The 16,809-nt window shown below is 45.9% G+C and overlaps 1 protein-coding gene across 1 annotated transcript in view; it reads left to right on the top strand.

Moving 5' to 3' along the window:
- pkd1b (polycystic kidney disease 1b) overlaps window positions 1-16,809 on the top strand; it is a 130,198-nt gene that overhangs the window by 33,848 nt on the left and 79,541 nt on the right. The window contains exons 13-17 of the mRNA XM_052033354.1: window positions 1,247-1,466; window positions 2,704-2,863; window positions 6,193-6,327; window positions 13,622-13,766; window positions 14,446-15,033. Coding sequence (XP_051889314.1) covers window positions 1,247-1,466; window positions 2,704-2,863; window positions 6,193-6,327; window positions 13,622-13,766; window positions 14,446-15,033 — 1,248 coding nt within the window. The remainder of the gene's footprint in view (window positions 1-1,246; window positions 1,467-2,703; window positions 2,864-6,192; window positions 6,328-13,621; window positions 13,767-14,445; window positions 15,034-16,809) is intronic.

The following is a 16,809-nucleotide window of genomic DNA, read 5'->3' as shown; positions in this document are numbered from 1 at the left end:
ACAAGGAGACATCGATCAGTGAACTTTTTGCTAAACTACAGAACAATGCCAAATTCCAGAACTGCTTATGTTTCAGCTGCACTCTAATGCACGGAAGATTCAGAACACAATTGAGCTTAGTTAAGTCAAATCTTGAGGGAAGAATAATAAAAGGAATAATTGAAACAGAAATGAAATTATGATTCAAGTCATGAAGAGAGACAACATTGTAGAGTCCACGTGTTAACACCACCGAACCAATCTCCTAACATTTAGATATGGGAGGTTGGAGAGACAGTGGAAGTATGCGGTACAAGGAGATATCTCCTGAAGATAGGAGGTAGAAGTGCGCACTTAAATCACAACCCCTTCAAGAGATATTCAAGGGAATACAGAGAGTTGTATGCTAATGACTTGGTCAGAAGTTTATCCAGTGAAACAACACTCAAACTGAGTCAAGAAGTGACACTCACATCAAGTCGAGAAATGGACTCAGTATCAATGAGACAAATTCCTTCCAGAAGATAGAAACGTGGAAAATCCATCAAGAGGTTAAACTTGTAAATAATGTGAATATATGAATCACTCTTGCTTTCAAAAAGGGGAAGTTTGTGTAATACATAACACAGGTATGACGTATGAAGTTCATTTAGAGTGAAATAGTCAAAGAGCATGTGTTTTAGCAGTTTGCAGTGTCTCTTTGTCATCCATTGTATTCCTGGCACTTCATGCAGTTTGAATAAGAACCCCACACACGTTTTATTTCATCAGCATTACTGTGCTCGCTGTCTCTAACTTCGAGACGTACTCCCTGCAATATCTGCGTTTCTCCAACTCTGGGTGTATTGTACGCCCCAACTTTCCTTTGTTCCGTGACTGTTACTGTACCTTTTAGCTGTCAAAGTCCCTAGATGTGGAGTACCCTTTCCAGTCTTTCCCACCTGCTCTTCTAAGATTCACCATAACACCTCCCTTTTTAACTAAGCTTCAGCCCACCCATCCTGAAGTCTCCTTGTGTGTCTTGGTGTCAAATTTATTTGAAAGGGCCTTTGAGAAGCAGCTTGGGACATTTTTATTCTAGTTAACCTCGTGAAAGCTTCTTTCTCACACCAACTGCCTTCTTTCTCTCTTGATGTCTTATTGAGTTTAGGAGGCCCAGTTCACGTTTTCCTACGTGATCTCGTATCTCAGGGATGAAAAAGTTTGAGCCAGCAATGTGCTTGAGTGTGTCTGTGGAGCTTAATTCTACTTTCCTCTTATTTCTAAGGCTGGTGGGATGAGGACGGAAACGTTGATCAACTGGTTTACTCCCTGGTGGCTGTCACCTGTTCCAGGGGCTCTGTTTGCGAGAGGTTCCAGCTGTACTGGGGCATCAGATCCTCTTTCAGTGCTTTGTTGCCTGTGGGCTCACGGGCCAATGCCACAGCAGTCAGCGTGCTCGTTGAGGTGGAGGACTTATTGGGTGCCCGTACTACTGCCGTCAACAAGTAAGTGGGGACAAGGCAGTTTACAGCACTGCCAACAGATGCCCAGACCATCAGCAAAAGTAAAACAGCAATACACTTCCAAAGATAACGCTAATTTCTTACCTTATCATTTAAGTCCTTTTGTTGGGGCTTTGCTTCTGAATTTAAATGCATTATTAAATAATCTGCATCCTGACCCCTTCCAACAAGGTCAAAGAAGTAGAAACATGAAGACTCTAATTTACACTTTTGTATGATCAAATAGTGACCATGGGAGTACTGAGGCAGGCTACTCAGTGACCATGGGATTACTGAGGCAGGCTACTCGGTGACCATGGGAGTACTGAGGCAGGCTACTTGGTGACCATGGGATTACTGAGACAGGCTACTCGGTAATCATGGGATTATGAGGCAGGCTACTCGGTGACTGTGGGAGTACTGAGGCAGGCTACTCGGTGACCATGAGAGTACTGAGGCAGGCTACTCGGTGACCATGGGAGAACTGAGGCAGGCTACTCGGTGACTGTGGGATTACTGAGGCAGACAGACTACTCAGTGACCAAAGGATTACAAGGATGGGCAGACCAGCCAGCATTTATGGGGTTAGTGATACAGGCGGATCGTACTGTGACCATAGGACTGCCATAGCAGGCAAGGCACAAGGTGACCATGGGATTGCTAGGACAGGTAGATCATAAATTGACAGTATTACTGAGATTGGGACCTGCTGCATGATGTAGGGGCCTCCTCAGGCAAATTCCCTTTGTGTGGACACTCCTGTAGGCAGTGGTAGTTGCATATGTTGTGGAACTCTGTCCCAGATGTACTGAGTCCTTGCCTGCTTACTGTTAAACAAGGAGTGGGCTCCCTTCAGTCAGGCAAATGTCACCCAGCTAATCACCGTAAACGACATCCCACCTGAACACAGATGCCAACTGTTCCCACCTGTACATCAGCAGATGTTACTGATTGGCAATGAGGACTGGGGTTTGGGGCTAATCATCCTGAGGCTAGGTCTCAGTGTGCCCACCTCTGCTAGAAACAAATGGTACAGATTGCAGGCTCTGAGCATCATGTCTGGGTTGATGGAGGAGGGAGTGGTGATCCCCTCCTCTATGGAACACCAATGTACCTGCACGGACTGGCAGCTGAGGTTCGGTTTGGCACAGTCCCATTGTCCAATTAACCATCAAGTGTCGGTGGCATTTTTATATCTGATTAACCTGACAGTGTCATTGTGTCCTCGCCTTCCTCACAGGACCGTGATGGTTCTGATGCCGGATCTCCCATTAGGACCACAGGGTGTCATTGACTGGTTGACGCGTAAGAGCCAGTCAGAGTTATGGGGCCTGGTTCAGCAGGGGAATCCTGATAAAGTGATCCCATTCTCCATTGCTCTCATCAGTGCTCTAAACCAGGTGAGAGTGCTTGTCAGCTTGTATAATCTTGCTTTAGATTAGTTCTTCAAGTAATCCAGTTCTTCCTAGTATTATTGTCTCGTTAAAATACAAGCCTGTTGCACAAAAATGTACAGATAATTTCAAGTCATGACACTACATAAGAGAATGGCATCCACAGAATACAGCACAATGAGTATAGATTAGAATACAGTGGGGAGTATGATGGAATAAAGGCAAATAATACAGGGCACAGTACAGAAGAGGTAGTACCTTACGTGTATGGTGAAGGGTAGGGGTGTAGTATGTTCTATAGTATGGTACAGAACTAGAGTGCAGGGTGTGGTACAATATAGAAGTACGGCAGATTACAGTAGAGTGCAGGTTATAGTTTGAGGGAACCGATGAATACTACTAAGAATACCATACATATTATGGTAAAATTGAGTGTTGACTAAATGAATAAATTACTTTATTCGTTTTTGAGATCTGGGTGTTGTTGTCAAGGTCAGCAATTATTGCCCATCCCTAATTGCCCTCAGAGTGTGGTGGTCAGCCACCTTCCTGAACTGCTGCAGTCCTTCTGGGAAGGGTACTCCCACAGTGCTGGTGGGGAGGGAGCTTCAGAGAGCCAGCAGATGAAAGACCAGTGATCTATTTCCATATCAGGACAGTGTGCATCTTGCAGGGGAATCTGCAGGTTGTCGTGCTCCAATGCACCAGTTACTTTTGTACTTCTTGGTAGAAGATGTCACAGGTTTGGGAGGTGCTGGAGGAGTAGTCTGGATGAGTTTGTGCAGTGCATTTTGCGGACAGCACACACTGCGGCCACGTCCGCTGGTGATGTTCAGATAGGGTGGATTAGTTATCATTCAAGTGAGCTGCTTTGCTCTGGATGGTTTTGATCTTCTTGAGAGTTGCTGGAACTGCACTCATCAAGGCAAGTGGGGAGTATTCCATTGTGCTACTGACTGGCAGATAGTGGAAAAGCTTTGGGGTGTCAGGAGGTGAGTCACTTGCCGCAGGATATTTAGCCTCTGACTTGTTCCTGTAGCCACAGTATTTATGTGACCAATCCGGCTGAGTTTCTGGTTAATGGCACCCACCCCCCGCCCCTGCTCCAGCTCCTGGGACTCAGCAATGGTAATGACATTGAACATTAAGGGTGGGTGTTAGACTTTCTCTTGTTGGAGGTGGTCATTATCTGGTACATTTGTGATCTGAATGTGACTGGTCACTTGTCAGCCCAAGCCTGAATGTTATCTCGGTGTTGCTGCAGGCAGTCATGGGCTATTTCATTGGCTAAGGAGTTGCAAATTGAATCGAACATTGTGCAATCATCAGCAAACATCCCCACTTCTGACCTACTGAAGGAAGGTCGTTGATGAAACAGCTGCAGACGGCTGGCCCTAGGACACTGCCCTGAGGAACTTGTGCATCGATGTTCTGGGACTGCTTGGTTGACCTCCAACCACCTTCCTTTGTGTGAGGCACGTCCCCAACAACTGGAATGTTTTCCTTTTCAAGATATTTAAGATATTTATTTATCAGTCACATGTACATCGAAACACACAGTGAAATGTGTCTTTTTGCGTTACTGAGAATGTGCTGGGGGCAGCCCGCAAGTGTCGCCACTCTTCCGGCGCCAACATAGCATGCCCACAGCTCCTAACCTGTACGTCTTTGGATGCCCGTGGTACAGGGGTGTAGGATTCCATTTAGGAATACAGTATTAGGTATGCTGCAGTAAAGTGTATAATATGGTAAAGTGCAATCACTCAGGAAATGGCACCTTACAGGGCATGGGTACAGTACAAGAGCACAAGGTGCACTATGGCACAGTAGAGGAGTTGAGTATTGTGCAATATAGGAGCACAATGTAGTCTGAAAGAGTAGAGGTATAATTTGGGGCAGTACAGAGTTTGGTACAGTACAGCTTACAGTAGAGTACATGTGTGCAGTATAAGACATGGAATAATAAAGAGAATGCCACCGGACAGCAGAACTACACAGGACAAAAAATGGTGTAAGAGTACATTGGAATGTTATAGTACGTGTAGGATTGTGTACAATGTATATTTATTGTATAACACATTATCTGCTTTGTGAGGTTTAACCTTGAAGGAAGCATGGCTTGAAGAATCAGAACTCTGCTCTTTGGATTAAATAGAACAGCTTTCTTGACCTCCAAATATCCATGATTCTATTTGACCACAGTACAAGGTTTGGTACAGTGCAGGTGCTGAATAGGAATACAGTATGAGATATGGAAGTGTGCACAGGTGTAGGACAGGATATGGTACTGTACAGGGTGTGGTGTTGTACAGGACAGGGTATGGTGTTGTACAAGGAATACTATATAGGGTGCGGTACTGTATAGGCAAGAGCATGGTACTTTAAGAAGTATGGTACAGACCGTCCCCAGGTTACAAGATAAGATCTCTTTATTAGTCTCATGTACATGATTTACAGCAATATAGTAGCCTTTGTCTTGTTTATACTACTCCCCAGCAGATTGAATGGTTCTTGAGACAAGATGAGACAAGATATTTATCTATTTATTAGTCACAAGTACATCGAAACACACACAGAAATGCACCTTTGCGTAGAGTGTTCTGGGGGCAGCCTGCAAGTGTCGCCACGCTTCTGGCACCAACATAGCACGCCCACAACTTCTTAACCCGTATGCCTTTGGAATGTGGGAGGAAACCCGAGCACCCAGAGGAAACTCACGCAGACACACTGGGAGAACGTACAAACTCCTTACAGACGGCGGCCGGAATTGAACCCGGGTCGCTGGCGCTGTAATAGTGTTACACAGACCGCTACACTACTGTGCCTGCCAACTTATGGTGTAAGAGTCCGACTAAATGCCCGACTTATGCATACCTCCTACATACAAGCAAGCTCCCATAATATCATTAAATTCAAAAGTCTGACGTATATAGATACGTTCATTCTTATGAATGGCAGAACTAGTTTCCTCTCTCTCTCCACTTTTAGTGATTGTTCTTTCTTGTCAGTCGTATGTGCTTTTGATGTCATTCATTACAACACTGTGGAGGTATAGTTACTGTATCAAGTGAGTTTTGTATATTTTCCGACCTACGGACAAAATTGACTTATGGACGTCTGTAAAAATGGAACCTGTTTGTTGCATGGTTCAGCCTCTAATGAATAATACATGGTAACATGCAGGAATTGTACTGTACAATATGGGCAATAAAAATTATGATGAAATGCCCATTGCAGGAAATCATTGCACCATGAGACCTGGGTGGGCTATTTGTGGCTACGGCCTCTTACGCAGTGAGATAGCTGAACTAAATTGTTTGATGTTTTGTTTCCAGCACACTAGGCATCAGGGAGAAGTCCTGCAGGACCGGATCGCCATCCGTAGTAATGTGACCTTGGCATTGGCATCCCTGAATGTCACCACACTGGAGGAGGTGACCCAGGTCAGCGCGGGTCTGGCTCAGTGTGCGGTGAGAACACAGAAACTTCCCTCCTTGTCTTCATCACTCAGCTACACCCGTGCTGCAGGTTTGCTGGGTCAGGTCCAATTTCTCATGCACAAGTTAGAAAGTATTCATTCTCTTTTACACGCACTCATAAGCAACCTCCCGCTAATGTCCACTATCAATCCAACGACTCTCAGTCTCATGGCCACCCTCTGATTCATTCTTTTGTACCTCTCTTTCACTCTGTCTCTTTCCCCTCTCTCTCAGTTGCTCTCTCTGTGCCAGGCATGATGGGTAGCTCTTGTTCCTGACAGTTTGAAGAACATTTGTTCCTATCCAATGTTACATACTTCAGCATGTAATCCAGGTTGACTCTCTGGGCAGTGCTGAGCATCACCTAAAAGTACACTGTCCATTCACAAGACATGCCTTGCATTGAAAGTTAGCCTCATGTCTCAAATTAAACAATTCTGTTATTAGTTATGACACGCTTTTGGATACCTTGAAGTCATGAAAAGTGCAATATAAATGCAAGTTTTCTTTTCTCACTCAAATATCCCAGTGGAGCTAAAATTCCCTGAACCACTTCCTGACTGCAATACCAAGAATACCATACCAACAACAATGACTCCTTGCATTTATATCGTATCTTTAAAGGAGTAAAAATATCCCAAGGTATCTCGCAGGAGTGACAGTTGGACAAAATTTGAGATCTGGTCACATACCAGGACATATAATCAAAAGCTTGCTCAAAGAGAGATTTTCTATTGAGTCATACAGCAAGGAAACAGGCCCTTCAGCCCACTGAGTCCGTGCTGACCATCAAGCACCCAACAACGCTAATCCTGTAGTGATCTAGTTTTATTCTCACATCCCCATCAACTCTCCCCAGATTCAGCCACACACTTACACGCTAGCAGTAATTTACAGTGGCCAATTAACCTACCAACCTAAACATCTTGGGGATGTGGGAGGAATCCAGAGCAGCCATGTGGTCACAGGGAGAATGCGTGAACCCCAAGTAGACAGCACCAGAGATAAGGACTGAACCCGTGTCACCAGGATGATTTGGAGATGGTGGGGCTCTTGAGGGAGATGGTAGTGAGGTAGGGCTGGGGATGGTCAGAATGTGGCTGGAATCTGAAGTGTTCTGTGATGAGGTTGTCAAAACTGAACGTGAAAATAACTAGCTGCTCCATTGTGCTGCCCTTAAAGAGAAAATATTTATTAAGGAAGGAGAGAGGTCAAGAGGTTTAAGAAAGGAACTGCAGAGCTTAAAGGTTAGCCAGCTGTCACCGTAGCTAACATAGGTAATAAAAATTAGAGTGCACAAGAGGCTGAACAGGAGGGGTACGGGGACGTTGGAGGGCTGTGAGCTCGGTGGTGTTTTCAGACCTAGAGAGCAATGTGGACATGGTGGGGCTTGAAAATGACGATAATATTATGATTGAGGCATTGCTGGACTAGCATACAACGTCAGTCAGTAAGTACGAGGGCAATGGGTAATTGGGACATTAACCAAGATAGCATTCAGGAGGTGTGGATGAGCCCAAGTTTATGTCAAACAGGAAACAGGCCAGGAGTGGATCTGAATAATCAAGAGGTAAGAAAAGCATGGATGTGTGTTTTAACAGGAGATGAACCAATTCAGGGCCAGAGATGGCTGATGTTAGGGAGGAGAAAATAAGCAGTCTTGGTGGTGAAAGAAATCTGGGGCTGGAAGCTTATCTCAGATCAAACCTAACAAGATTCTGCACCAAACATTAACTGGGGAGAAGGATAAAATTGCTGGCTTCGGAACAGATCTTGTGATGGGGGCCAAAGACAATGTCTAACTTAATTTTTGATTGGAGGAAATTTCTGACCACATGGTATTGGATATGGGACGAGCAGTGTGACAATTTGGAGGCAGTGGTGCACTTGAGACAGGTGGTGGTGAGGTAGGGCTGTGTATTGTCAGCATGTGGCTGGAATCTGTGGTGTCCTTTGATGAGGCTGAGGGGTGACATAAGGGGCACAGATAGATTTGATAGTCACAGCCGAGAGTACTCAGGGTAGGGGAGTCTAAAACCAGAGGGCATAAATTGAAGGTGAGACTGGAAAGATTGAAAGGCGAGCTGAAGGGTGGTGGTTATATGGAACGAACTGCCAGAGGAGTGGTAGAGGCAGATACAATTAGAGTGTTCAAAAGACATTTGGACAGGTACATGGATAGGAAAGGTTCAGAGGGATATGGGCCAAACGCGGGGAAATGGGACTGGCTTAGATGGGCATCGTGGCCGCCATTGATGAGTTGGGCTGAAGGGCCTGTTTCTGTCCTGTATAGCTCCATGAACTTGACACTTAAATAAGAAATAGGAGAGACCCAAGTACCAATCCTTGGGGAAACTCCAGAGATGACAAACTGAATGAGAAAAGAAGCCATTGCAGGTGAATCTCTGGTCCCAATTGGACAGAAAAGAAGACACTGGAGGAGGGCAGTGTCTCAGCCACTGGCTGAGGGAGGAAAAGTACTGGAGGAAGGTGGTGTCGTCGTCCATGCCAAAGGCTGCAGCTATGTCAAAGGATGAAGAAGGACATTTCTACAGTCACAGTTTAAAATGATGTCCCTTATGTCTTCAATAAGTGACATTTCATTAATGTCCAAGAATTTTGGAGAGGAATGGGAGGGTGGTGATGGCAAGTGCCAAGTGCAATGGTCTGTGTCTGAGGGTGGGTTTTGTTGCGACTTTGAATGAGCCACATGGAGACTGGAGCTACTGACGCGAAAGGTCTTTATTCAGCACATCAGTCAGGTATTCAGGAGAAGACCTGGTAGAAGTCTCTATCATGGGAAAATCTCTCAGTAGAATCTTGAAAGAATTTCACTGAACTCAAAGTGCATTGAGGTTTATACTCTTCAAGCACAAAGGTAACAGCAGCTTGTTAAGTTCAATTTCAGTAGTTATGATTATAGTTTATTTCAGCACTTTATGTGTAAGCAAGCGGCTCCATAGAATTATATATTTACAATGGGAGCACATCTCAACCGACAAGAATAGCTCTGCATATTCAAACACCTGTGTACATTGCCTTCTTTTACCACTGTATTGGGAGATGTTCTCTCTGCGGACAATGGTGTGTAATAGTGTAGCTATCATTGTCCTAGATTGAAGACTAGTTCTCCTTTGAATTAACTGGCTGCCATCCCCATAACTCCTGAAGGATGTCCCATGCCCAACAATCTCCAACAGGGTTGATGATGGATTTGTAGAGGAGGAGCAATATCAGAGGAAGGAGTACTTTATCGTCTAACATGAGGGCCAGGAAAGGAATCAGACTGATCAACAGTTTGGAGGAGTAATTGGATCTCAGGAAACCAATCAGGTTGGTGAGATAGGAGAGAAGCTAAAGGGAAGCTGTGAACTCGTGCCCAGGGTAAAAGTAAAAGAAAAGCAGATTTCCATTTAGATGGTCCCCATTCTAATTATGAAGTAACCCTGAGCTCTCATGTATTGAAGTTGAGAATAGAGGAACCTGAGGAGATGGCCTTGCGAGGTTTCTAGTGATGAAAGGTCCAGGGTTATCTTTTCATTTCAGATTGGTTGGGAACAGTCAGTGGGTTAGGCCCCAGAAATGCTTCATGTGGTCTTGCTAGATCTAGCAGAGCATGGATAAACCAATTAAACAGTTCAGGTCAAAGACTGAACATCAGAACTGAGAAAGGGAGAAAAACAAGTTAGTTTTAAGATACAGAAATGATAAGGGAGGGGTGGATATGACAAAGGAAATATCTCCGATAGGGATGGGCCGGGGATGCCGTGGAGGTAAGCTATTGATGAAATTTCCTGGTTGATAGGTTAATGAGGCAGTTGTTCAGACCTACAAATGGAGAGAGAGAAAAACGAGCCACCTGACTCTGCTATTCAACCTGAGGGCTTCTCAATTCAGTCGAATGGACCGTACAGAGTCCTCAGGCAAAGCTAAAGGCGGAGGGGTCTGCTTCTTAATCAATAGCTTGTGGTGCTCGGACGTGGTGGTCCTGGAGAGCTCCTGCTCACCCAGCCTGGAATAGCTAATGGTGAAGTGTCGACCATTCTATCTGCCAAGGGAGTTCGCTTTAGCTATCCTGATGGCAGTCTACATCCCACCACAGACGGACATGAAGCCTGGACTCAATGAGCTATACTCCATGGTCAACAACCTTGAGACAGGATACCCTGAGACCCTCTTCATCGTTGCAGGGGACTTCAATCAGGCCAACCTCAAGAAAGCGTTACCAAAATACTATCAGCACATCTCCTCCTCCACCAGGGGCGCCAACACCTTTGACACACTGCTATACAACCATCAAAGATGCCTTCCGAGCCACCCCTCGTCCTCACTTTGGGAAATCAGACCACCGGGCTGTGCTCCTTCTCCCCGCATACAAACAGAAACTGAAACGGGAGGATCCGGTATGGAGAGTCGTGCAGTGCTGGTCTGAGGAAACAGATGAGCTCCTACGTGACTGCTTTGAGACAGTGGACTGGTCCATGTTCAAAGACTCAGCTGCCAGCCTTGATGAATATGCAACCACCATTACAGACTTTATCAGCAAGTGTGTGGAGGACTGTGTACCAAAGAGGACAATGCGGGTGTTCCCAAACAGGAAACCATGGATGAACTGGGAGATCCACTCCCTACTGAAGGAAAGGACTCCTGCACACAAATCTGGTGATCCTGATCTATACAAGAAATTGAGGTATGGCCTTCAGAAAGCCAGCAGGGATGCCAGGAGGCAATACCAACTCAAAAGGGCTTACATGCTATAATAGGCTACAAGACGAAGCCGGGCTGCATAGCTAACAACAGCGCATCCCTTCCTGATGAACTTAACGCATTCTATGCACGTTTTGAACAAAAGGGAAGTGGATTGTTACCATCCACCCTGACAGCCACCAACGTAGCTGAACCTGTGGTCACAGTGGAGGACGTAAGATCAGTCTTCCGGAGAGTGAACACGAGGAAAGCACCTGGCCCAGATGGTGTCCCAGGCCATGTGCTCAGATCTTGTGCTGATCAGCTGGCAGAAGTATTTGCGGACATATTCAACCTCTCCCTGCTTCAATCTCAGGTTCCCTCCTGTTTTAAGAAGACCACTATCATCCCAGTACCAAAGAAAAGCAAGGTAACATGCCTCAATGACCACCGACCAGTGGCTCTGACATCTACCATCATGAAGTGCTCTGTTGGTCATGGCACACATCAGCTCCAGCCTACCAGACAACCTGGACCCGTTGCAATTTGCCTATCGCTGAAACAGGTCTACAGCGGATACCGTCTCCCTGGCCCTACGCTTAGCTCTGGAGCATCTGGACAGTAAAGACACCTACATTAGACTATTGTTTATTGACTACAGCTCTACCATCAATACAATAATCCCAAGCAAGCTTGTCACCAAACTCCGAGACCTAGGACTCAACACCTCCCTCTGTAACTGGATCCTTGACTTTCTAACAAACCGCAATCAGTGAGGGTAGGCAGCAATACCTCCGGCATGGTTATTCTCAACACTGGTGTCCCACAAGGCTGCATCCTCAGCCCTCTACTCTACTCCCTATACACTCATGACTGTGTGGCCAGATTCTGCTCTAACTCCATCTACAAGTTTGCAAACGATCCGTCTGTTGTAGGCCGTATATCAAACAGCGGTGAGTCGGAGTACAGGAAGGAGATAGAGAGCTTAGTGACATGGTGTCATGACAACAACCTTTCCCTCACTGTCAACAAAACAAAAGAACTGGTCATTGACTTCAGGAAAGGGGGCGGTATACACACACCTGTCTACATCAATGGTGCTGAGGTCGAGAGGGTTGAGAGCTTCAAGTTCCTGGGAGTGAACATCACCAACAGCCTGTCCTGGTTAAATCACATAGATGCCACGGCCAAGAAAGCTCACCAGCGCCTCTACTTCCTCAGGAGGCTAAAGAAATTTGGTTTGTCTCCTTTAACTCTCACTAACTTTTACCGATGCACCATAGAAAGCATCCTATCTGGATGTATCACAGCTTGGTACAGCAACTGCTCTGCCCAGGACTGCAAGAAACTGCAGAGGGTTGTGGACACGGCCCAGCGCATCACGGACACCAGCCTCCCCTCCTTGGACTCTGTCTTTACCTCTCGTTGTCTTGGTGAAGCAGCCAGCATAATCAAAGACCCCACCCACCCGGGTCATTCTCTCTTCCCTCCTCTTCCATCAGGTAGGAGATACAGGAGCCTGAGGGCACATACCACTAGACTTAAGGACAGCTTCTACCCCACTGTGATAAGACTATTGAACGGTTCCCTTATACAATGAGATGGACTATGACCTCACGATCTACCTTGGTGTGACCTTGCACCTTATTGTACTGCACTTTCTCTGTAGCTGTGACACTTTACTCTGTACTGTTATTGTTTTTACCTGTGCTACATCAATGCACTCTGTACTAACTCAATATAACTGCACTGTGTAATGAATTGACGATCGGTTTGTAAGACAAACTTTTCACTGTACCTCGGTACAAGTGACAATAATAAACCAATACCAATATTACAGATGGATAACTGTCCACGGAACTGATCAGTTCTACACAAGCACAGAAAGCGAGTTGCCTGAAGTTGTAGAATTTACTGTTCAGTCTGGAAGGTTGCTGTTCTTCATGCTTATGTTGGGCCTCACTATAACAGTACAGGAGGCCACAGACAGGTCAGAGTGGGAGTAGATGGAGAATTAAAGTGGCAGGCAATAGAAAGCTCAGTGCCACCCATGTGTTCTCAACACAGCTGCTCTGCAAAGCGGTCACTCAATCTGCATAGAAAAGACCACATTGTGAGCACCGAATGCAGGACACTAGTGCAAAAGTGCAAGTGAATTGCTAACCGAAAGTAGTACACTGCGTGCATTTCATTTCATTTCATCTCTAGTGAAGGCTGATGTAAAATGCCTGCTTAATTCATCTGCCATTTCCTTGTTTTCCGTTATTCCCCAGACATACTGTCAATGCTCACTTTGTTAGCTCTTTCTTTAATATCTATAGAAACTTTGTTTTTACAAAGCTTTATCTTCCCTTACTCTGATTTTCCCTTATCAACTCACCTTTCGTCATTGTTTTATGTCGCATCCAATCTTCTAACCTGCCTTTTTGTAATTATATGTTTTTTCTTTGTTTGCAACTGCCTTTCACTTTCTCATTGGATGAAGACGTGTGACATCATGAGGATGTTCTTCCAAATGTGGTACCTTAAAAACAAAATCATCAGTGATGGCGCAGTGAAAGGTTTATCATTTCATGAATTTATATTTTTTTTCTTGCAGGCTTTCCCTGAAGAACTAGTTAGGGGACAGGGATTAGCCAGGAGTCTGAAGATGAGCAGACAAATGATTGACATCATTGGGAATAAGACAGGTCAAGGGTCAGCCACACCCACAGAGGCTGGAAGGAATATCTTGAGAGTCCTAGGTACCTGGCACCTTTGTATGCTACTGTATTATATTTTGTTGTCATTAGTGAATTCTTCACACTGCCATCATTTGTATTAACTCTGACTAGTGTTCTTGATTCCAAGTCACTGTGTCATGGACATAAAGATTATAGTGATCACAAGGTTTAGATGGGTAGGTTAATTTGGGTTTAAAATGGGCGGCGCGGACTCGTTGGGCCGGAAGGGCCTGTTACCACGCTGTAAATAAAATTAAACAAAAAAGACGTGGAGCTGTTAGGTAAAATAGTCAATAAGAGAAGAGACAAAATCAAAAAACTGCAGATGCTGGAAATCAAAAATAAAAACAGAAAATGGTGAAAATGCTCAGCTGGTCAGGCAGCATCTGTGGGAAGAGAAACTGAGTCAACGTTTCAGGTTGAAGACCCTTCATCGGAATGGGCCAATTTCAATGAGGTAAGACACGCGAAAAACGCTGGAGGAACTCAGCAGGTCAAGCAGCCTCTGTGGAGAGAAATAAATAGGTTCATTTCCCTCCATAGATGCTGCCTGACCTGCTGAGTTCCTCTAGCACTTTTTGTGTGTATTGCTCCAGATTCCAGCATCTGCAGAATCTCTTGTGTCTCAGTGAGATGAGAGCAGTTTTATCCTGGGGGAAGTGGGATCAATGCTTGGTCATTGTTATGTTTCTGAATGCAGGTGCTGCAATGGCTGCAGTAAGTTCCGGCCTGAACAATGGCAGTGATGCAGCCGGCGGCCTGCTCACTTCTGCCTCCATCTTCAAGCTGACCAACAATCTCGTCCAGTCCCTCATGCGCTCTCGTGTCCTCAACGAGGAACTCCTGTCCCTGTCTGTCTCGGAGATTGACGTGCAAGGGAAGAGAACGGACCCCTTCAACTTGCTGTGTGCTTGGCCTCAGGACCACTGCCACTTCCATGTGCCCCGGGCGTTGTCCCATCAGCTGTCGGCAAGCCGTGAACTCGTCCAGGTCACAATGAGCCTCAGAGTCAACCCATTCCTGACAGGCTCCATCAGCAACGACAGCATCTCCACCCACCTCGGATCCATGGAGTTCAGCAGTGCACAGGGCCTCCCTGTCCCCGTCAGTGGCCTGTCCACGGAGACGTCCATCCGCATTACCTTACCAGATAGGAGGATGGAACGCTGGAGGCACGGCACCATGACGAAGACCCTCCGTCCCGGAGAGAATGTGAACTTCACGGTCCAGCCTGTGAACAGTAACCGTGCAGCGGGCCTCCATGTCTGCCTGCGATTCACCCTGCTAGGTGAGGGCTCATTCAGTCATTTCTGTTCAGTGATGTGCAACATGTCAGCTTAGATGATAAGTCATGCCATTGACTTTAATCCTGAGGCAGTAGAAAATGGTGAAGGGAAGGATTGGTCAGGGGGAGAGCAGCAGAGGAGGAAGGTTAGTTGTGGGAGGGGGGGGAACCAATTAAACAGAGCGGTTGCAGGGCTGTATTCCTTGAGATGTCACTGGCTGCCCTTTTTTCTGTCAGAGCCCCGTGATTGGTTAGTTGTCACAACCAGCCAATTGCATAGCAAGTAGACTCTCCATCACCTGAATGGATGGGTCTTCAGCTCAAGTCATTCATCCTTTTTATCCCAAGATGATTATTACCTAATAACCAAAAATGTTCAAAGACTTTTTAATTGATTTTAATTTAATTGCCTGGAGTGTAGTTTTTTTATTGCTGGAGATTTTAGAACCTCGCTGAAGGGCAGAATTGCCTGGAACTGTTTCTAGAGATGGGTCAGGCGGCAGGCTTCAGCTGGTGTATGGGCGGCCCGTGGACGGACTCTGACCTCAGATGTGTCAGTGTCAGGTGGTGGCAATGGCACACAAACTCGAGCAGGCTGAGTTGAGACGTGTGCACAAAGCCCTGAGTTTGGGTGAACTGAAGTTCACCAGAATCCCTGGCTCTGGGAACTGATTCTGGTTCAATCTTTGAGAGCTCCCAAGAACTTATATAGGGAATTTATCCACTCAGTTCCTCATTTAATCTGACCATCTGGAATTGTAACTTGCATATAGCAAGGACCCCTTTCCTGCAAACTCGGAGGATCCACTTAAGACATCTGGCAGTGTTACAGCAGCTCTGGACTGCTGCTTTAACCCAGGCAACCCTCCAGCAGGATCAGAGATTAGAAGAGGCATATAAACCTCTTCTATAAGGCATATAAGTTTAAAGTGTTCTTGTGGGGTTGGGGAACGTGGAATGCTTAATCACGGGGAACTTTGGGGCCTTCCTCGCCCCAGGCTATGAGGCGGCACGGTAGCGTAGCAGTTAGTGTGACGTTATTACAGTGCCAGCGATCGGGGTTCGATTCCCGTCGCTGTCTGTAAGGAGTTTGTACGTTCTCCCCGTGTCTGTGTGGGTTTCCTCCGGGTGCTCCGGTTTCCTCCCACATTGCAAAGACGTACGGGTAGGTTAATATGGGTTTAAAATGGGCGGCGCGGACTCATTGGGCCGGAAGGGCCTGTTACCACGCTGTAAATTTTAAGAAATAAAACTTTAAAAATTTAAATTTTAAAAAATTTAAATCCCCTGCCCTGTGTGTGATCAGTATGTTGTGTTGGTGGTACACAGAATGTGAGCTGCTGGTGGAGGAAATAAATGTTTAGGATGGTAGATGAGATACCAATCAACCAGGCTGCTTCACCCTGGGTGGTGTCAAGCTTTCGGAGAATGTGTTGGAGTGCACTCACCCAGGCAAGCGAAGAGTATTCCATCACAACCTGACGTACCTTGTAGATGGTAGGAAGACTTCGGGGTGTCAGGAGCTGAGTCACTCACTGCAGGGTACCAAGCCTATGACCAACTTTTGTAACCACAGTTTTATGTGGCTTGTCCAGTTGAGTTTCTGGTGAAAGGTGACCCCATGATGTTAATGGTGAGGGATTTGGCTACGTAATGTCATTGAATGTCAGAGATAGATGGTCATTGCCTGGCACTTTGTGGAAGGAATGTTACTTGCCAGTTGTCAGCACCTTCCTGAATGTTGCCTGGGTCTTGCTGCATACAGGCATGGACTGCTTC

This window comes from Pristis pectinata, chromosome 18 (genome assembly GCF_009764475.1).
Source record: "Pristis pectinata isolate sPriPec2 chromosome 18, sPriPec2.1.pri, whole genome shotgun sequence".
Taxonomy (NCBI): domain Eukaryota; kingdom Metazoa; phylum Chordata; class Chondrichthyes; order Rhinopristiformes; family Pristidae; genus Pristis; species Pristis pectinata.
Note: the sequence above shows the minus strand (reverse complement) of the source record. Positions and strands in the feature narration are given on the sequence as shown.